Below are 20,066 nucleotides of genomic sequence, written 5' to 3'. Positions count from 1 at the left end.
CTTTTCTAATGACAAAAAAAAAGGTCTTGATTGGAATTTACTTTACGAATTCCACTGACCGTCACATTTTTCACTATTTTAAACGGTTTTTGTGCTGTCGAGGTTGGGGTTTTTAACTTTGGAATCAAGGTATCGTACGCTGTAACAAACCTCCCTAACCAGTATCGTACACTAAGTAAGACAAGTGGTATCCAAACTCAGAAGAGCCCATGGCATGGGTCGATTCGAGGTCGATTTAGGTTTTGCAAGGGAACTTTTGCATAAAACATAAGCTTGCCCCAGCCTGACTTGTTTTGATCCCAAGGTACACCACACCGTAAAAAAACCCATCCCATATCACGACTCACGCCCTACCTCACTGAGCTGCACCGGAGAATTGGTTGCCAGAGTTGTCCCCAGAACCGGCTGCCTTGATGCGTTCCCGTAACAGGTCCTTCAGGAACTTGATCAGGTCCTTGGTGGAGATATGCAGACTGTCCAAGTTTGATGCATCCGCATCAGCGCCCGCGCCTGCGCTAGTACTTGTCTCCTTCTCCTCCCCCTTCACACTCCCAATCACACCTTCACTTTCGCTGTTGCCGTCTGACTCCACAGGTGTTGGTGGTATTCTCTTGTAAACCTCGGCCGTAATGACATTGGCCAAAGACTGGATGTCCCGCCCGTTGGACCACCCTTCGGTCACTCCCAGCTTGTAAAACAACCGCAGGACCGTCTCGTGCTCGTCGCTGCTGGCCGGCTTCTCGTCGTGGATCGTTATGTCTTGTTTCGACAGGAGCTTCATCAGATGATCCCGAGATAGCCCTTCGTCCATGGGCCTAAAGCGAATCTCGGTGGGAAACCTGCCTCTCAAGCCGGCGTTGGACTTCAGCAGTTGGCTCATATCTTTGTTGTATCCGGCCAAGATGATGATCATCCTGCGCAGGTACCGGGGTTTGGTCATGCAGTCGACCAGCTCTCCGATCGCCTCCGACTCGAAGCCGCGGCCGCCGCGGCTGGACGTGAGACGGTATGCCTCGTCGATGAAGAGCACCTTGCCCAGGGCGCTGTCCAGGAGCGAGACCACCTTGGGGGCTGTCTGGCCCGAGTACTGGCCAATCATGTGGCTGGCCGAACACTCGACCACTTCGTCGGTGGACAGGAAGCCCATGCGGTAGAACATCTTGCCCATGATCCTGGCCGTGTGCGTCTTGCCTGTCCCCGGTGGACCTTTGAATACGTATGTGAAGGGGATGCTCTCCCTGGGATCCTTGCCCCTTCGGCGCATGTTGGCGGCCATGAGTTGATAGCCCTCGAACTGCTTCCTGATCTCGTCAAAACCAAGCAGGCCGTCGAAGAGCGATGATGCCTTGCCGCCGCTTTCCGGGTTGATGCCGCGATCCCACTCCGGGTCAAAGTCCTGAGGTTCCAAAGCGATTACGACGCGATCTTCTTCCTCGAGGAAGTCCCGATCGCCATCCTCATCATCATGATGCACCACTTCGCCGTTGGCGCCAGCAGCACCTTGACCTGCGTCCCCTTCGCCCTTCGCCTGCTTTTCTTTCTCGGCAGCTTTCCTTTCCCGGAAACGGGCTTTGGCCTGATTCAAAAGGTTGTCGACATCGCCACCGTTCCCAAAGTTGGGACGATCCCTGGCTCGGCGAAGCACTTCGGCGGCCACATCCATGGCTTTTTTGCTAGCCGTGATTTCCTCCTTGGCCATCTTGATCCGGAGGATCTCATTGAGCTGTTTATCGTCGTAGTCGTGAAAACGGAATGCTTCCTCAAGCGGAAACCGCCTCTTCAGGCCCGGGTTGCACTTCTGGAACATATCTTCCATCTTGTCGGCGTATCCAATCAATATGACGCTGCGGTCTTCCCCCGGCCTATTGTGGATCCGAGACACCAGCGTGTCGATGCACGCCCGGCGGAAGCTGTCGAGGTCGTCGCCGAGAAAAGAGGTCTCGTCTCTGGTGAAAAAGGTGTGGGCGTCGTCGATGATCAACGCCTTGCCGGCCGCCGATTCGATAATGGAGCTGGTTCTCTGTTCCGTCTGACCAGTATATGGTCCGATAAAGTCACTTGGAGTCGTGATGATGACTTCCTTGGATGAGACGAGGCCCAGCTCTCCCAGAATCTCCCCGTAAAGCTTGGCCACGGTCGTCTTGCCGGTTCCCGATGGGCCAAGAAACAGGCGGTTGAGAGACATTTGCAGCGGCTCCTTGCCCTGCAGTTCCCGCCGGTAGTTGGTCTTGGAGAGCCGCATCAGAGATCTGACAGCCTTTTTCACGTCCTCGAGCCCGGCCATCCGATCGAGCTTTTTCCACGCTGCACTTTCCTCCCAAAGCTCGGCAGGCTCAGGTCCCATGAAGTCTTCCATGGTAAGGACCGCCTCAGAGTCGTCGTTGGTTGACTTTGCCTCGCTCTCGTCGGGCCGACTGGCAGTAGAGATGTCACCCAGTCTCAACGCACCCAACTGGGCCTGTTTCAGGCGATAGGCTTGCCGCTCGAGCGTTTGCTCAAAGGCCAGCTTTATCTCATGTATGTTTCCAAAGCCATCTGTGTTTCGACCTCGGCCGACACGCCTGGCAACCATGAGAGGATACGGGCTCTCAGGGCCCCCATCAATCTGCAGATTGTTGCGCTCAATGAGCCGTAGAAGCATTACTCGGAGCCGCTCGTCGTCGTAGTCTTGGAGTTGAAGCCGTCGCCAACACTCCCATCTGCTGTGTGGCCGTTTCCCGAGCAGTTTTAAGACGCCGGTAACGCTTCCAGTCATGACGGTCACTTCGTCATCACTAAGCCTATTTTTAATAGGCGAATTACTGTAGTCTTCCGGATCTATGTCGTCATATATTCTGATCTAATGATACAGTTAGCTAGTGCAGCAGCTCGCAACCTATACTGCGAACGCCGCAAGCGACTCTGGGAACAAAAAAGGGGTACCCAAAGAAGAATGACCGTCGTAAGTACCCGGGTATATGTGGCAGGGAAAATGAGCTTAACTTACGTCTTCCTTCCACGTCTCTGTCCATACTTTGGACTCAATGAGAAAGTCTTTGTAGATTTCTGCCACCGTCGTTTTACCTAAACGGCGCGGAGGGACGGCCACGAGATTAGCACAAATCAAATCACTAGATGGTGACAGCTACTGTCAGGCAGTGGATGGAAAATGGGGTACTAATAACCGTGAATAATATACCTGTTCCAGGGTTACCCAAAATGATCATATTCAGATCCTGTCGTCTCAGCCACCCCTTCCTCTCCCGGGCCGCATCGATGGTCGCTTTGATCTTGAGGAATTGCATCTTGACATTTTCCAGACCCACCAAGGCCATCAGTCGATCCAGTGCATTGTTCCTGTCCCCCTTGCTTTTCATGCGCTCCCACAGCTCGTTTGCCGACAAGTCTTGCAGCGCAGACGAGGCATCAAGAGGGCTCTCGTTAGGGGTAGCTTGTACGGGGGCGCCCTTGAAATCGAACGGGTTGTGTTTGCTTTCGCTGTCATCTGCGTCCTCTTTTGGCTCGTTAGCAAGCTTCTCCTGGCCCTTCGACCTCTTTTGCCGGCTAACCCGAGGCCTTATAAAGAGCCGCATTTTAATCTTACCCGCGTTATCATCCTCATCGCCACCATTAACCTCCTCATCACTATTAACACCGTCACCACCAGCAATCTCGTCACGACCCTCTATATCGATCGAGCCCTCGGCTGAGGCTGCGAAAGGGTCCGGAGCGGAAACTACAGGCGATTCCTGTTCCGTTTTCAAATCTGAGAGCGGAGCTGATGGTTCATCTGAAGTTGGCACCACAGGGGACGACGTTACGGGGAACAGGTTGGGCGATTCGGGCTGCTCAAAACCGCCACCTGTTGAGGGTGCCTTTTCTTCTTCCTGGACCGATGGCATGGGCCCGTCCAGCAAAATGCGTGGGTTCTCGTCAGGTTCTCCCGGAGTGACAATGGGGACCGAGCTGGCACGGTTGTCATCTTCGGCCTGACAACGGGACTTCACTTCGGCGTCGGCGGTGACCTCAACAGTGGTCAACAAAGGCCCCGCATGACCGTGATTGCTGATCCCAGCTTGGTCTGGGGTGGGCGCATCGCCGGCAAATTGGAGACCAGTCTCTTCGGTGCCATCTTGGTGGTCTTTGTCTGACTGACGAGGGAACTGCTCTTCAGAAGGAGGAGTCGTAGGGCTCATCAACGCATCGATCTCAGCCTCCGTTTGGACCACAATACTAGTTTTGCTGGATAATGCAGAACCGGCCTCAATAAAACTCTCATGGTCCTTGAAAGGTTGGTCGGGGAGTTCCTCGGGAGGAGGAGGAGGAGTAGCTGTAGGACTACTGTCCCCGGATTCCGACGAGGACATGGCGAGTAGGAAGGATTGGTATTGGGGGAAAGTTGGTCGGATTTGGTAATAAAGACCTGGAGAGGCACGCGAACCGATGTCCTGACTTCTATGATGCGAAACGGGGTCTTACTGGGTTTACACGGGGAACTTGGGTTATCCGTTATCAGATAACTCAAGTTTCCTCGTCCATTCATTCTTGTACAGACGGGCCGGGATCCAGGCGCCAGCGGCAGGCAGGTTGGGCATTGAAGTGGAGGGAGGGTGGCATTAGGATGAGGAAAGACATTGGATGAAGGTATCCCCCCGCTCTAACATTGATTGGGCGATATGGCTTGAACGACACAGGAGTGCATGCGGGAGGGGAGCATGAGGAGCCTCATCTTGTCGCCAAGTGGTATCTAATGTGATTAATTGGATAAGAAGTGCGATTGCGGTGACCAAGAAGGGAAGGGAAACCGAGATGCCGTTCGCCAATTTCCTGACTTCGCAAAATGCAGCAAGGTGCGGCTGACGAGACCCTAGACGAAAACAACTTCCCCCTCTTTAAGGTCGCACAGACCTTGAACGCGTTTCCATTTGAAATCACTCGCTTTTGTCAAATGAAGCATGCACGGTTCGACTTGGTTGGCGCCGCGCCACCCTCTCCGCGGCTTCGGGGCCTTCCAGTCCCTAATGTGCCGGTCAATGTCATCGCAGACAAGGTGCTCCTTCTTCTTGACACCTTCGTGCTGGACGAATGCTAGGAATGTGCCTCGACGGTGATCCAGACATACGATGGCGTGTCCGCGGGGAGTCACAACCTTGAGCGGAGCGAGGCCACTAAGAATCAAAGTTGTGGGCTTGATTTTGACATCGATGGAAAACCCGTCCTCGGAATTTGCCTGTCGCCGGAAAACGGAGTTGAAGGGTCCCCTAGTAACCAGGATGCTGTCGCCACAGTCATCGTGGAGCAGCTTCGCGATGATGACTTGTTCGTCCATCTGTGTGGTGGCTGCTAACTCGGACACGGATTTGCAGCGAACTTTGAATTGGAGAAAGTCGCTCCAAGCCCAGCTCTCAACCAGGACAGCTTTGCATACTAGAACGACAAAGGCGGCAACGACCCAAGTATAGGTGGCGAGGTTGAACGGATCAACACCTGGGATGCGCTCGCCGACGGTGAAGCCAATGGTTAACCCGCCCGCAGCAAGCACCAGGGCCGTAGACATGACTCCAGAAACATAACGGCGGCAGGCAACTGTCACCGAGCTCTCGTCTATCAGCCATCCATTCATTTTGACGGAGCATTTGATGAGCTCTTTCTCCAGGCTCTCGTATTCTGTGTCGTCTGGAACCCCTTCTGCCAGATGGGGAAAGCTTGAAGAACTGTCCTCCATTTTGTCGATAAGCCTGCAGCGGGAGAAGGTGCGGCACTTGAATGCCTGCGAAAGCCGTAATATTTCCCGGCCTTGGGCTTCCTGGTCGAATTCTCTCGTATAGAGCCTGCAATAAGTGCCAAACTGGCCTTCCTGGAACGATCGCACAACGTCCTTGACACCTCCAGACAAGGCCATCATCGTGCGGAACTGTGTGAACGCCGCCAGTAGCATGGGGCTGGTAAAGGCGAGTGGCACCATGACGGTGACGATATCAGCCATAGAATCGAGCGGGACTTTCTGCGGGATGAGTTGAGCGGGTGTCACTGTTCCGATGCCAGACTCTTCGAGCTCGTGATACGCCCACTCGACAACGGTCTGGTCTTTTTCACTGATGAGTCGGTGGGACTTGCTCGCTTGAAGCTGTTTGAGAATCTGGTCGAGTATAACGAGGGCAGACTGGGTCGTATTCAGCACGTCGCGATCTGACGAAGCAGAGTACTCTAGGTCCCTATCTTGGAAGAGAACAGTCTTGAAGCCCTCGAAGCCAATGTCGTAGACCAGTAAGCACATCTCGTATGTCGTCGCGGGCAGCCCGGAAAGATTCATAAGGCGAAGACAGCTGAGGGCGTGCCGCATCGCAGTGTTCAACCCGGAGCGATATTTGTTCTGGTTGACGCAGAACGAAGCCACGGAAGCATCCATTTCGGATGCGAGGCCGTCTTTTTGGTTCGCATTGATGATGCGCAAAGCTTCTTCGCACTCCTCTTCGTCAAAGTCGGCATTCATGGAGAAGTCTCCGAGTGAGCCTTTGTCAGCGCCGCGATCGAGAACTTCCTGGCCTGTGTTGGCCGCTTTGACCGCATTGGCGACAATATCGAATAAGAGGAACTTGATTTTTGCGGTGCGTGCCGCCAAAGCAGCGAGTGTGTTCAAGAGCCAAAACTCTCCTTCTGCGGTTTGGCTAATCAAGCGGGCCAGGATGGCAGAGACGTAGTCAACGAGGGCAAAGACTGATGCACGGTGACCCTCGTCTTCGCTGTTGGTAGATTCCTCGCGCGCAGCCACGCGAGCACGCTGGACATAACTCTGGAGTCGTTCGCGGCTTGAAATGCGCTTGCAGTACTGGGTGTTGACGCATTCGTTGTCCAGAAGGCAGAGGTTGAGTGCGGCGGATATGGTCTGGGACATGGAAGAGAGTCGTCGGTAGCAAGCCTCGCCGGCGCAGGCGGCCTGCAAGTACTGGTACTGTTGGCCAACCAAGTGCAGGTCAGCGGTGACGGGCTTCTTCGGGTTCTGTATGACTGCCACGAAGCGCTCGGCTTCTACCCTGCGCAATGCGAGAGCGTCACGGTCGACAACACCGTAGTCTGCAAGACTGTCGAGCTCAAGTTGGGAGTGTGATTTAGCTCCGGGAAGGTGAAAGGGCTTGAGCTTGTCCATGATGGCTTCGAGGTTGCATCTCACTTCTTTTCCTCGTTTGGGCAACTTCGGGGCTTCTGGTTCGGCAAGAGGCTGGGGCGGGGGCTTTTTCCACGATAGCACCGGGTGCTCTAACCGGGATTGTGTCCTTCGGCCTCGGATGCGAGGGAAGGCTATCCTATTCTGGTGCTGTGAATCCTCGGGGGCATGAGCCTCTGCCTCTTCTCGTTGACACGAAGTGCCCGAGGAACTGCCATTCTTCTCGGGGTCCATTGCCAAGGAGTTGCTGGTTTTGATGTTGCTAGTTCTACCTTAGTAAGGTAAGTAAAAATTGAGACCAAAGAGAGAAAGAAAGAGCCCAGTGCACTGTTGAGAAGGCAGCGCCGGCTGGAGATTGTTCTTGTTAGACCTAGGCAGGAGCGACCTGGATGCTGACGAGTGCAGGCACTGCAGGGTGGCCCATCGCCCGGTCTCGAACCTCTGCCGCTTCCACAGATAAGGCAGGTAGGTATCCAATCAAGGGGAAAGTTCTGGCTGTCATGGGCGCCATGAACCTGTCGATTAGCTGCCACGCCAATCCCATCGTATTGGCATTCGAACACCGACAAGACCCCGCATCATATTGCCGTTCTGAGCCGCCATTGCACAGCATAAGCTGCAGAACTAGTAGTCTTGCGCGTTGTCGATGCAGCATGCGCCTGCTGAGAAAAACGCACCCCTAGGGGTGTGAAGACCTAAAAGGAAAGTATTTCTCTGATCTTCTAGCGAGCCTGGTCTGGGCTTCCCTTGCATGTTGCTACCTAAGCAGAGCCGCAGAGTTATCCGCAGTTAGCGCCTATTGTTTTGTGTGCCAGAACGGGCTTCGGGCTTCATCCCTCATCCCTCACCCCCATCGCCACGACCTGAATCTGAAATTCCAAGTCCGACAGTAAGATACCTTGCAGCTACACCGTGGCCATGAGCCGACTGGACAGTCTTGAGCCGTATCGACGGGTATTCCTGAGATCAAGGGGTATCTCCGTCCCGGATCCTGTCGCCAATGGTAGCGGCCCGGAACCGGTCGATTCCACGACTGCAGTCCCGGCTCTCCTGAGTCCAAACTGGAGCCCGAACCCGGGCCGGAATGAGCCTCCAGGACCAATACCGACACCAAATCCAACGTTCAGCTTCTGTTCCACCTCGGAGAACCAAGAACACAATTCGGCTCCGCCCCCGGCTGATGCAACGACTGCACAAACCTCCCCTCCTGAATTCCTCTACTACGATCCCGAAGGTGACAAAACCACGTTACATCCCCTGGACCAGACACACCATGCAGTCCCGCGTTCGTTTGATGACATCCGCAGGGCGAGCACATCGCAAAACAATGTTGATGGCAACAATGACAACTCGCATCTAGATGTCAATGTGAATGCAGATGATGCATTCTCGGTGGCCACTTCGCGTTTCAAAGCCAAGCGTTCTCAATATGCGGCTTCTCGAAGCTGGCGCAAAGCCCCGGGAGGTTACGGATCTGACTCGGACAACGAGAACAAGGGCGGCAAGGATGGCGAGGATGAGGCCTACGATACCGACCTGGACTCACAGGCATCTCAGATCGGGGTTCGCCGACCTCGGGAGCACGCGAGGAAAATGTGGAAGTGGAAGTCTCTTGTAGCCAACCGGTATGAGCACATGTTCTTGGAGTGCATCGTGAATATCGGTACGTCGCCCGTCGTCAAGCCTGGATGTGCATGGCAATATTAACAATGTCGATGCAGATAGCATTCCACCAAATTACGAAAACATGTTTGTCCATAGCTCCGTCACACGAGAGCTGGAGAGGGTAACTAAGCGATCACTTGAACGGCAAAAAGCATTCAACCATGGCGTCCTACAAGGGAACCGGGTCACGGGCGCAATTCTTTGGGGCCCGCCAGGCACTGGAAAGTCTCTATTAGCAAAAGGGCTCGCCAAACAGTCCGGCTGCAACATGTTGGCCGTCTCCACGGCTGAGTTGTGGCAGAAGTGCCACGGCGAAGATGAGAAGGTAATCAAGGCCCTATTCACCTTCGGCAGGAAACTGAAGCCGTGCATCATCTTCCTGGATGAGGCCGATGCCATGCTGGGAACCCGCAAGGCGGGCGAGAAGCGACATTTGCGAGCCATGCTCAACCAGTTTCTCATGTGCTGGGACGGCCTTACCAGCGATCGAGACTCGCCGTTCGTGCTCCTCGCGACTAATCGACCGTTCGACCTCGACCCGGCCGTTCTTCGACGCGCACCCGTGCACATCGAAATTGGCCCCCCCGATACGTCCGCGAGGGAAGGCATCCTTCGTCTACTTCTTCGTGCCGAGCGGATGGAGCCGCCCCCGAGCGTGATGATTCCGCACCTGGCAAGGATCACCGACAGGTACACGGGCTCGGATCTCAAGAATCTATGTGTCACTGCTGCTACTCTTGCAGTGGACGAGCAACCGGAGGACACGGACGTCCGAACACTGACCACGGCGCATTTTGACCTGGCCATGAAGAAGGTTCGACCCGTCACACTGAGTGCCGTCACCAAGAACGAATTGGACAACTTTGGGAAGAAAGGTGTTGCGGAAGGAGGGGGAGCATATGGGATGCACGATGAGGACTGAATGATAGCGGATTGTCCTAGGTTAGATCTGCAAATTTCCGCATGTTAAGCTCAGATTATTCGGCTCGCGACTAATCTGTACAAAGAAATGCCAAGATCACCTAATTAACGCGTATCCCCACTCCATATAAGGTTCAAGGACCCGCACAACCTTTATTATCTTATCGTGCTTATGTACATACAAACCCCCGCATTGGCTTCAAACAACCCCACCTTCAGCCGTTGTTATTAGCGGGGCACCAACATATTCCTTGAAGGATTCAGGCTCGTTTAAGCTGCTCACTGGAGCTGAGTCCTACCCGCCTATCACCCACACACCTTCAGTCCTAAATTACCCAGATCCAGACTTGTCAAGATGGCCAGTCGCGGTGGCCAACAACAAGGAGAGGCAGGTGAGTTCCGTCGAAGCTTTTTCACCCCCGAACCTGAAAACGCAACGCTCGCCTTGGCCAAAAGCTGCCCCACCATGGCATCCATAAAGCACCCCTCTTGAGCTTCATCTCGCTCTCTCAATAAGACCAAAACACTAACACGCCGCAGTCGACCTCGGCACCCTCAGCGCCCAACAGCTGACGGCCGTCAAGAAGCAGCTCGACGGCGAGGTCGAGCACCTCTCGAGCTCCTATGCCCAGCTTGCCGCTGCCCAAGCCAAGTTCAAGGAGTGCCTGCGGGTAGTCAAGTCGGGATCATCATCATTCGACAGTGCGTGACCCCTTACGATTAATGACCCGCCATCTCGATCCTTCCCACTTCCCAAACACAAACCATGGATGCTAACCCCCCGCAACAGAAGAGAAGTCCGTCCTCGTCCCGCTCACCAACTCCCTCTACGTCAAAGGCAACCTCGCGGACCCGGACCGGGTGCTCGTCGACGTCGGGACAGGTTTCTACGTGGAAAAGGTACCGTGCCGTCCAACCACCACACCAGGCCACCCCAATCCCCCAATTCCCTCCCCCCCCCCCATACACACACCTCCCAAGCTAACCCGGCCAACAGACGACGGAATCCGCCTCCGAGTTCTACGACGCCAAGGTCAAGGAACTGACCGGCAACATCCAAGGGCTGGAGGGCATCGTGCAGGCCAAGACCAACAACTTGCGCGTTGTCGAAGAAGGTTTGCTCTCTCCTCCGTTCCCCCCTCATGCTATAACCAGAACCAGAACCGCAACCAAACTTCCAACCATACACTCCCCCAACTGGCGCCTCTCCCTCGCACCTGTCATCACACCCATTAATGAAGCACCGTCAACTACTCATGTACTGACGCACACTTTACGTAGTCCTACGGCAAAAGGTTCTAGCACAAGGAGGACCAGGTGCGGCAGGGCAAGCATCGTCATGACACGGTCGGCCATAGGATAAACTGTGAGGGCTCGTGTAGATCACGATCTAAGTAGCAATAGATGCCGTCTGGCCAAGAGAACGCTCCCAAATACGACACCTTGTCATATCACAATGTTGCACAACGAACATGGGTTTTATGGGTTTTACGTGTTTTCTTATCATGCGGGCCAACAGGCACCTCTGGTAATACATCACACTAACAAATCCAGTCGTCCATACCCCACCCATTTTCGACTTCAACCACCAACCCGTTCATGGCAAGCAAAATGGAGTTAACCCCCTCCCCAGCAAGCGCGAAAGTCGTCGCGGTAAGAAGAGAGAAAGAGAACAAAAAAAGGGTATTGGTACATCCCACCCTCGCCTCCCTTACCAACACACCTCTACCATCCACGCGTTTAAGCGCTGTCGAGCGCTTTACGGATCCAGTCGACCCACGCGAGTAGGTGATCCATAGACTCCGCCGCCGTGTCACCGGGAGCTTGGTCCTCTTGCTCGTGCTTCAGGAACTGCTTGGCGAAGGTGTTCTCCCACTCCCGAGGAGTGCGCACGTTCGCACGCATGTCATCGTCCCAGATATCGCTAAAAAGCGCCACGCTGGCAGTGGTGACCATGGTCCCGGCGTTCTGCCCAGGTTTCTTCGACTGCCACGCGTGAAACAAGTTGATGTCCAGCGTGTACTTCCAGCCGAGTGTATATCGTAGGGTCGTTTTGCCGTGAACATGGTTGATGTGGTTATTCTGGAGAAAGTAGTCGTTGATGGAAATGTTAGGGAAACCTTCACCCAACGACCCTCCCTTGAACATGACGTTCTTTTGTAAGGCCTCGACCTTGAAGGGCGCCGACGGCGGAGTGACCTGCTCTGCAGCCTTTTTCCGAATCTCGAATCCCCAGTCGTGTATGCTACGGTCAATGTTAGTAGGTCTGCGCGGTGGGGAAGAGATGCTTGCCTCGGCTCACCTCTCTGGGCAAACGGTGATAACCTCCGTCGCCCGGTGCTGCTTCTCGAGTTGATGGGTCGTTAACGGGCCAAGGGTATACCGCTTCCCCCGTTTGCCGTTCTGAGCCCTGTCTTGTTGCCCTGCCACCGGTTCAAAGGTCGACTCGACGGTGAGGTTCTTGGTTTCCAGGATGATGGAGTGAGACCGAACCGGATCACCCTGTTCGCCATTGGGGCCCTCGAAGAAGTCCCTCACGTGCTCGGGCAACTCCATGTTGGCCTTGGAAAGCCGACCGATGAGTGCCTCCACAGCAGCCTCGCTGACTCTGACGATGTGTCAATCAACTGTAGTTATCGGGTCGAAGAATGTAAACTTACATATTGAGCATCTTGGAAGTGCCCCTCGTTCCGGCACTGCGAAGTAGGGCTTGCAACTCGGCAAAGTTGTACTCCACCTTATCTTTCTTCCACTCATTGAGAATGAGGGTACCGAATTGCACCTTCATGTACATACCGTTGGGTTCATGACGCAGACCTTCCGTCGCCTTGTCTAGAGTCTTCGCCAGATCGGCCTTATACCTGGCCTTCTTTTCGGCGACGCCGCCTATATCGGTGCTACCGAGGTTCTTAATCTTTGCGGCGGTAATGCACCGACCAGTAGTACCCTCCTTGGACTGAAGAACCACCGTTAGGAGGTCCTTGTTATTGTTGGTCGGGGGGTTGACCAGTAGCCGGGCACGCCACAGCTCCTCCTCCGGTCGGTGTAGGAGCTGGGTCCGAAGGAGTGCGATGACTTTTGCGGCCTTCGCTCGGTTCGTCGCCTTGACGGTGACGGTGACGGCAGAGTCGACATCCTCCACCTCAATCATGGCCTCATGATCTCTCGCTGTTCGAGAGATCACGGCCATGACGTCGGTATCGGAGCCGTGTACGTCCTTGAAACCGCGTCCCGGCGCGGGCCAAGACACCACGACCTGCTAAAGTCAGTCGGACATTCTAAACATTGGGATTCGCAGGAGTAAGACGACTTACCGCGACATTCAACCTTGGCGGGGGTCTCTTGGTGACCTGGTCCGCCCCCGAGGTAAAGATCTTCCGTCGCGCAACTTGATCCATCGCCTTTCTCGGGTCGAAGACCCCGTTCTGGCGCGACGATCGGTTTCCCCGTCGCGGGGGAGCAAGACAACCGGGCGCCGTCACCCGAACTGGGAGATCGCTATTTGGAGGGTCAGTGGGAGGGGTGGTCGGGGAGGGGAGATGGGCAAAGAAGAAGCAGCCGACCCAACAACAGAAAGAGCAACTTACCTAGAAATGGCGGGAGGAGCTTCGCTGCTCTGCGAATTGCTGGATAAAACACCAGTCAACTATCAACCCGAAAATAGAGCAGGTAAGCCAAGTCAAAATCTGTTCGAGAGACTGAGTCTCGAAACAAATCAAGGAGCTGAAGTCCTTGGAAAGTTGGGGAAAGGAAGAAATCCAGAGCAGGAGGGGGAGGAAAGCGACCCTAAATAAGAAAACTTTCAAGAAGAGCTCGGCTACATCAGCCAGGGCTGGGCTGGTGCAAAAAGAAAAGGCAGGTGAGCAAGAGCCACTCGGGGCCATGCTAGGCAGCCTGTGCAGTGTGCCTTCCCGGATGGAAGCCTGAGGCTCGGCGGTGCTGGAGGAAGGTGGTAACCTCCTACCCCGAGTAGACCCGCAACTTCCCTGAGAAAGAAGCCAAACACGGAAGGTAAACAAAAGCAAAGGGGCAATATAACTGAGGCTTTGGGGGGCACAAAAATGAACAAATACTCAAGCTCAAAGTGAACCTTTTTGGGATGAGGAGGAAACGTACTCGGCTGGGAGGGGGGAGGCGGAACGGAGGTTGGCGGCGGCGACGGCGGCCATGGTGGGGCGGGGATTGGCGGTGTTGGCGGCGGTGGCATGGGCGGCAGCGGTGGTGGTGGGAGTGGTGGTGGTGGTGGCGGTCGTTGTACTGCTGAGGTGAGTCAGTCAAAGGGCCACCGCGACAGAAACTAACGGAGTCGAAATAGAAGTATCCTGGGGTTGGAAATAGGACTGGACACCAGCAGTTTAAAGAGTGTCTTTGGAGGACAGACTTAATGGAGAAAACAAAAGGTTTCTGAAAGAAATCCGGCCATGATTTGAAGAGAGTCGTGAAACATGGAAAAGCGGATGAGAAAGCAGCCACAGCCAGGGCAACCGGCCAACCAGGTAGAGCTGAGGTCTGTCTCTCTACTTCGGTAGGACGACAAGACCGAAAGACATGACAGAAATAGAAATAAATGAGCTGGGGCCAGAATAATGAGGAATGACGAAAGCCGAGAAAGCATATCGAAGATCGGAAGCTTGAAATTGGTGGGAAAATAAACGCGAAACTGAGAGAAGCATACCCGGACGCGGTGGGATTCTGGGCCGACGAGGGCCCCGCGGTCTCTGCTCCTCTGGCGGGCTGGGACCCGCCGCGGCTCTCCTTGGTGGCCCAGACGCTGGGCATGTTGATATTTCTTTAAAGTTGCTTTGGTATATTTAGTGACAATGAAGATTAAATGACGTTGCCCTCGCGGTGATCAGGGAGTACTCACAGGCTTGCGGGTCGGGTCGGTTTGGTCGGTTGGTTGGAGAAGAAGAAACGCAGGATTTGAACTTGAGAAGCAATAAAATATCACAGCAGGATCTCGAAAGGGAAGAATGATCGGCCGACGAGGCGGATGATGGTGACGATTCAGACGGAAATTAAGAGTGGAAGGAGGAAGGAAGCATGGGGCCGGGCCGTGCATGTGGTAATGGTGTGCAACGTGAAGCAGGCACATGGAGGGCACGATTTTGACAAAGGCATACAGTTTGAGGAATGAAGGGCATCTTCACAAAGGTGTACCATAGCAAAAACATAACTACCTGTAAGTACTCAACCCCCTTTGACTGTTCGGTGGAGGCCGTTTTATTTACAGGAATACCCCCGGACTCCTTAAGTAACGCCTCATAAGTGAGAAGAGAGAGAGGGTATATTTGACTTTTAAACCAAGGAATATACACCTATCTTGCCAATTTAAGCTTACACAATTCAAGATGGTGAGACACTGGGTCCTCTTCCACATCTGTTTACCATCGCTCGCTCCCAGTCGCTACATTCCCCCCAGATTCCCTTGTCTTTGTCCGACTTGGCCTCCTTTACATGTACCTCCAACTGATCCACGAGTAAGAATTATCTGAGCATCAATTTATACACGAGTAGATCGCCGTGGTGAAAGGATGACTGCCACAATAATAACCACACTTCTGCTCTCAAATCGTTTACCCCTTTTCCTGTGTTTACTTTGATCGAGGGTTAGGGTACGAGAATGCATCCTTTTGCTAAATCACCACGAATGGATCGGGACTGAGTAACAAGGGCTTTGTGATGGATAGTCACTAATAATCTACCTACCCTAGAATAATAATATGTGGCCTCTCCAGGGGTAGATAACGAGTTGGTTTCCATGTGAAGTAAAATCGCTTCGATGCGCTGGTCTTGGCATTCCCGGTGGCCCCTGGTTTGCCGTTGCTGGGCAGTCCCGGGCTCTGCACGAAGCAGCTGAGACAGGGATCTTAATTGATTTGACGCGACGAAACCTGGCCGAGACGCGTCGCTGGACAGCATCCCCATGCGACTACGTGCACTTGCACACCCAACACCTCCGCACTCGGACAACGCATATCTAGATTTCTGCCAACCCCCAGGAACAACATAACCTCACTCTTGTTTTTATAATTCCAAAATGCCCGGCGTTACTGGGCGGACGCGCACGAAACAACCTCTCCCAGGCGTGGCCAGGGAAGACTCGGACGATGAGTTGGGGACAGACGACCTCCCCTGGGAATGGATCTACGATAAGGAAGTGGCCGAGGAAGAGCCCGCCGAAGAGACCGGGAGAAAGCGGAAACGGACCACGGTGCACCAACCCCAGATCATCGGCGCTCGCATGGGTACCTTTGAGTGCTACTTGGGGGATACGGTATTGCTGAAGGCTGATGGCTCTAACGAAGCCTGGGTTGGCATAATATGCGAATTCCAGACCGACGAGGAGGGCGAAAAGGCAGCATACTTTATGTGGTTTTCGTCCTCCCAGGAGATCCGCAACCCGAAAAAGAAGAGGACCGACTTTCTCGAGGTGAGCAGCTGTCCGTCTATCTGCGGAGCTTGGGTTTTGGCTAACGGCTTGATTTTGCATCTAGAACGAGCTGTACATTACCCCTGCCTTCGATGTCAACTCCCTAGCCACCCTCAATGGCAAAGCTTACATCCTGTCCGAGGCTGCATTCATGGCCAAGTACCCGACTGGCAAGGTGCCGCGCAAGTCGAGCGAGTTTGGCAAGGTGTTTATCTGCCGCAGGGGATGCAACACACGAACGGGCACATACACGGACGAGTTTGTCTGGGAAGATATCTACCGCGGGCGAGATGATATGGATAGTCTGCAGGAGATGGTGCTCAAAAACACCAAAGCCACCCGCAAGCGAAGACAAGCAAAGGACGAACCAACCGACCAGGACTACAAGCACGAGGCAGACGACGGCCGCGAGGGCGACTACGCCCCAGGAACACCGCGCACCCCGAAGAGAGCCCGCACCCGCGACGCTGTCACCCCCAGCAGCAAGCGCAAGCCCGGCAGCAAGCCCGCGACCCCCTCCTCACACCGGCGCATCCTCGTCAAAAAGCATCTCGAATTCACCCCGCTCGCAACCCGCGTCCTCTCTCCACACCACATCCACGCCTCCCCCTACCAGCTCGCCCGCACCCAACTCCACGTTGCGTCGGTGCCGACTAGCCTCCCCTGCCGCGAAGCCGAATTCAGCCTGGTCTATTCACACCTCGAGGCGGCCATCACCGACGGGTCCGGCACGTGCATCTACATCTCGGGCACGCCGGGGACGGGCAAGACGGCGACGGTGCGTGAGGTAGTCAGCCACTTGGACGCGGCAGTGCGGGCAGACGAGCTGGACGACTTCATCTTCGTGGAGATCAACGGGATGAAGATTACCGACCCGCACCAGTCCTACTCCCTCCTCTGGGAGGCGCTCAAGGGGCAGCGGGTCAGCCCGGCGCAGGCACTCGACCTGCTGGAGCGGGAGTTCAGCCACCCGTCGCCGCGGCGGGTGCCGTGCGTGGTGCTGATGGACGAGCTCGACCAGCTGGTGACCAAGAACCAGGGCGTCATGTACAACTTTTTCAACTGGCCCGGCCTGCGCCACAGCCGCCTCATCGTCCTCGCCGTCGCCAACACCATGGACCTGCCCGAGCGCACCCTCAGCAACAAGATCAGCTCCCGCCTGGGGCTCACCCGCATCACCTTCCCCGGTTACAACCACGAGCAGTTGATGCGCATCGTCCAGAGCCGCCTGGAGGGAGTGCCGGGCGACATCGTCGACGGCGACGCCGTGCAGTTCGCCGCGCGCAAGGTGGCCGCCGTGAGCGGCGACGCCAGACGGGCCCTCGACATCTGCCGGCGGGCGGTCGAGCTAGCCGAGGCGGATGCCAAGGGGCGTGAAGCGGACGAGACGGCGGCAGGGGCGCCGGACACCCCAAGCAAGAGAGGGCGCAAGCCCAAAACCGACGACACCCCCACCAAAAAGAAAAAATCCGCCGCCGCCACCGCCGGACGCGTCACGATCGAAACCGTCCGGCGCGCCATCAGCGAGGCCACGAGCAACCCGCTGCAGCAGTACCTACGCACGCTGCCCTTCGCGTCGCGGCTGCTGCTGGCGGCGCTGCTGATGCGCACGCAGCGCACGGGCCTTGCCGAGAGCACGTTCGGCGACGTGCTGGAGGAGATGCAGCGCACGCTCAAGCTGGCGGGCGAGAGCAGGCCGCTGGCGCTGCTCGACCGCAAGGCCGCCGAGATTACTAACGGCGCCGCCGCCGCTGGGGCTGGGGGGAACACGGGGGGGCTGATGGGGCCGGTCCGGGCGAAGAATAGCTCCCAGCTGGTGCGGCCTGCGGGGTTGAGCGCGGCTGCGGTGGATCTTACGGGGGCGGGGATCATTAATTTGGAGGCGCACAAGGCGGAACGGCCGAGTAAGATGCGTCTGGCGGTGGGGGATGAGGAGGTTAGGCTGGCCTTCCGGGATGACCCGGAGATTAAGGGGCTTGGTGTGATGTTGTAGTAGAGAGATACCCAGATATACATGCATACATTAGACCAGGATAGAAAGGTCAGGCTCATTCTATCTATCCGGTTCCCTGTGCGCGTATGATGCGGCAACAAATATATATACATCTGTACAAACACCCGCTATTACTCAAACCCTCAGTTTAAAACTTCCTCCTTGATAACGTCGGCTTCCATTCGAGGGGATGTGATTCTGGCGTGGCAGTTGTATCCTCCTTCCAGATTTTGACTGCCGATTGTTAGCTTCCGGTCCACACAAAACCCGCACAGATACTAAGGAGAGCTTACTGGTCTTATCCGCCTCGCCACATATTAACCTCGAGCCGGAATTGTCAAAGATGGAGCTCATCAGCCCGGACTCGGCATCCAGCGAGCCAGGCTGCGCCGTGGTATCCAGGGCCTGGAAGCGGTGGCCCGACTTCCAGTCCCAGAAGCTCATGGACCCGTTGTCACCGCCGGAGAAGAAGACGTTCTGGTCGTTGACCGACATGGTGTTGATGATGGCGTTGTGGCCCTCAAAGTTCTGCATGAAGGCGCCCTCGGGGCACTTCCACTGCTTGATGGTGCCCGTGCTGCCGGTGGCGAAGGTGAACTCGGTCGGGTGGGTGGCCAGCGCGCGCACGCCCTTCTTGTGGTGCGTCAGGACCCCCATCGTCTTGCCCGCCGCCAGGTCCCACATGCGCACCGTCGAGTCCAGGCTGCCCGTGATGACCTGCGGGTCCGCCTCCTGGCAGACCAGGTCCGCCACCGTGCCCGTGTGGCCCGAGAGCACGTGCACGTTGCTGCGCGTCCGCATGTCCCACACCCGCGCCGCGCCGTCGCGCCCGCCCGTGACGAGCACGTCGATGGTGGGGTGGAGCTTGAGAGCGTACACGCCCGAGAGATGGCCGTGGTAGTGTCGGATCTGTGGGTCACTGTCAATTTCCAAGGCCAAATGGTCCAATAGCCTCAACGCGAAGTTCACTTACCACTTTGTTCGTCTCCAGGTCCCAGCACTTCACCATCTTGTCTTCACCGCACGAAAACAAGTAGGGGTGCCGCGGCGAAACAGCCAGCCCTCGCACCGTTGAGATATGCCCCGTCAGCGTCAGCCGCAACCGACCCGACGCCAGATCCCAGATCTTGATGGTCCGATCCCCAGCGCCCGACGCAAACCACTGATTGTTCGGCTCCACCGCCAACGCCCGGACCCAACCCAGATGCCCGCTGATGACGCGCTGCAGCTTCCACGGCGCGTGCCAGTCCGGCCGCGGCTGCGCCAACATGCTGTCGGGCCGCCGGCTAAGAGACATGTTCTGTGGTTCGTTGCGTTGTTGGGTTTTTGTGCTGGCGGCACCAGTAGGTTTGTTGCGAGAGAGGACCAGGGCGCTGGAACCGGGGCCGCCTGCTGCGCCAGCCGTCTTGCTCGCGGGTATTCCCTCTATCAACTTGCGCGCGTGCTCTTCTGACTTGGACGGTGCTTCCTCGGCGGCTTTGGTCTTCCTCTTGCGCGGGCCGGCCGCGGGCAGCTTTCTGGCGATGGCTTCGGGTAGGGTCTGAACATCGCTGTATTCGGCGTGGAGCCTGAGGGAGAGGGATGATTTCGTGATGTCGGGGTCTTCGGACGCCATACCGGGATCTAGCTTTATGCGCTTACGGGCAGATGGATCTGAGGTTGTGTTGGCGTAGATGGACTTGGTCTTGCGCGCGTTGTCGCGGATGAGAGCCTCGAGTCGTGAAACATCGGCGCCATTGTTGGCGGCTACTTCTGCCGTCATGGTTGCGGCTGTGGGTATCTCTAATTCTCAAATTTCGCTGTGATGATGTGGGAATGGCTTGTTCCTCGTCAAGTTGCCTCGGTCACTTGTTCGTCGCGTTCGATGGTTGAAGATGGCGTCGGCTCCACTTGCTTGCTGCAGCGCATCT

At 55.8% G+C, this 20,066-nt stretch overlaps 8 protein-coding genes across 8 annotated transcripts; 3 read left to right on the top strand and 5 right to left on the bottom strand.

Annotated features, from left to right (window-relative positions):
- Positions 1–91: 91 nt before the first annotated feature.
- On the bottom strand, positions 92–3,072 carry B0H64DRAFT_85666 (P-loop containing nucleoside triphosphate hydrolase protein). The gene is made up of 2 exons (XM_062808886.1): positions 2,987–3,072; positions 92–2,839 (listed from the first exon to the last, which is right to left on the bottom strand). The coding sequence occupies exon 2, from the start codon at positions 2,753–2,755 to the stop codon at positions 356–358; it is 2,400 nt and encodes a 799-aa protein (XP_062662438.1). The 5' UTR covers positions 2,756–2,839; positions 2,987–3,072; the 3' UTR covers positions 92–355.
- Positions 2,867–4,596, bottom strand: B0H64DRAFT_85701 (uncharacterized protein). Its single transcript, XM_062808887.1, has 3 exons — positions 3,584–4,596; positions 3,179–3,493; positions 2,867–3,063 (listed from the first exon to the last, which is right to left on the bottom strand). Exons 1-3 carry the CDS (start codon positions 4,344–4,346, stop codon positions 2,978–2,980), a joined length of 1,164 nt encoding a protein of 387 aa, XP_062662437.1. The 5' UTR covers positions 4,347–4,596; the 3' UTR covers positions 2,867–2,977.
- A 94-nt stretch (positions 4,597–4,690) lies between these two features.
- Positions 4,691–7,660, bottom strand: B0H64DRAFT_386605 (uncharacterized protein). Its single transcript, XM_062803150.1, has one exon. It carries the CDS (start codon positions 7,376–7,378, stop codon positions 4,847–4,849), a length of 2,532 nt encoding a protein of 843 aa, XP_062662436.1. The 5' UTR covers positions 7,379–7,660; the 3' UTR covers positions 4,691–4,846.
- A 402-nt stretch (positions 7,661–8,062) lies between these two features.
- B0H64DRAFT_439346 (P-loop containing nucleoside triphosphate hydrolase protein) lies at positions 8,063–9,731 on the top strand (the record flags this gene model as incomplete). The annotated part of the gene is made up of 2 exons (XM_062806420.1): positions 8,063–8,807; positions 8,866–9,731. 2 exons carry the CDS (start codon positions 8,063–8,065, stop codon positions 9,729–9,731), a joined length of 1,611 nt encoding a protein of 536 aa, XP_062662435.1.
- Positions 9,732–9,937: 206 nt separating this feature from the next.
- Positions 9,938–11,187, top strand: B0H64DRAFT_85633 (Prefoldin). Its single transcript, XM_062808885.1, has 5 exons — positions 9,938–10,122; positions 10,271–10,432; positions 10,521–10,630; positions 10,728–10,845; positions 11,012–11,187. The coding sequence occupies exons 1-5, from the start codon at positions 10,086–10,088 to the stop codon at positions 11,071–11,073; spliced, it is 489 nt and encodes a 162-aa protein (XP_062662434.1). The 5' UTR covers positions 9,938–10,085; the 3' UTR covers positions 11,074–11,187.
- A 283-nt stretch (positions 11,188–11,470) lies between these two features.
- Positions 11,471–13,899, bottom strand: B0H64DRAFT_430024 (uncharacterized protein; the record flags this gene model as incomplete). Its single annotated transcript, XM_062805918.1, has 6 exons — positions 11,471–11,975; positions 12,033–12,338; positions 12,391–12,986; positions 13,045–13,228; positions 13,318–13,356; positions 13,847–13,899. 6 exons carry the CDS (start codon positions 13,897–13,899, stop codon positions 11,471–11,473), a joined length of 1,683 nt encoding a protein of 560 aa, XP_062662433.1.
- A 2,075-nt stretch (positions 13,900–15,974) lies between these two features.
- B0H64DRAFT_415411 (P-loop containing nucleoside triphosphate hydrolase protein) lies at positions 15,975–18,156 on the top strand (the record flags this gene model as incomplete). The annotated part of the gene is made up of 2 exons (XM_062805100.1): positions 15,975–16,163; positions 16,228–18,156. 2 exons carry the CDS (start codon positions 15,975–15,977, stop codon positions 18,154–18,156), a joined length of 2,118 nt encoding a protein of 705 aa, XP_062662432.1.
- A 6-nt stretch (positions 18,157–18,162) lies between these two features.
- On the bottom strand, positions 18,163–20,056 carry B0H64DRAFT_472124 (WD40-repeat-containing domain protein). The gene is made up of 3 exons (XM_062807921.1): positions 19,130–20,056; positions 18,450–19,065; positions 18,163–18,390 (listed from the first exon to the last, which is right to left on the bottom strand). Exons 1-3 carry the CDS (start codon positions 19,916–19,918, stop codon positions 18,305–18,307), a joined length of 1,491 nt encoding a protein of 496 aa, XP_062662431.1. The 5' UTR covers positions 19,919–20,056; the 3' UTR covers positions 18,163–18,304.
- Between the last annotated feature and the right edge of the window lie 10 nt (positions 20,057–20,066).

The sequence above is a fragment of the Chaetomium fimeti genome (assembly GCF_033439085.1).
Source record: "Chaetomium fimeti strain CBS 168.71 chromosome Unknown B0H64scaffold_2, whole genome shotgun sequence".
Classification (NCBI taxonomy): domain Eukaryota; kingdom Fungi; phylum Ascomycota; class Sordariomycetes; order Sordariales; family Chaetomiaceae; genus Chaetomium; species Chaetomium fimeti.
Note: the sequence above shows the minus strand (reverse complement) of the source record. Positions and strands in the feature narration are given on the sequence as shown.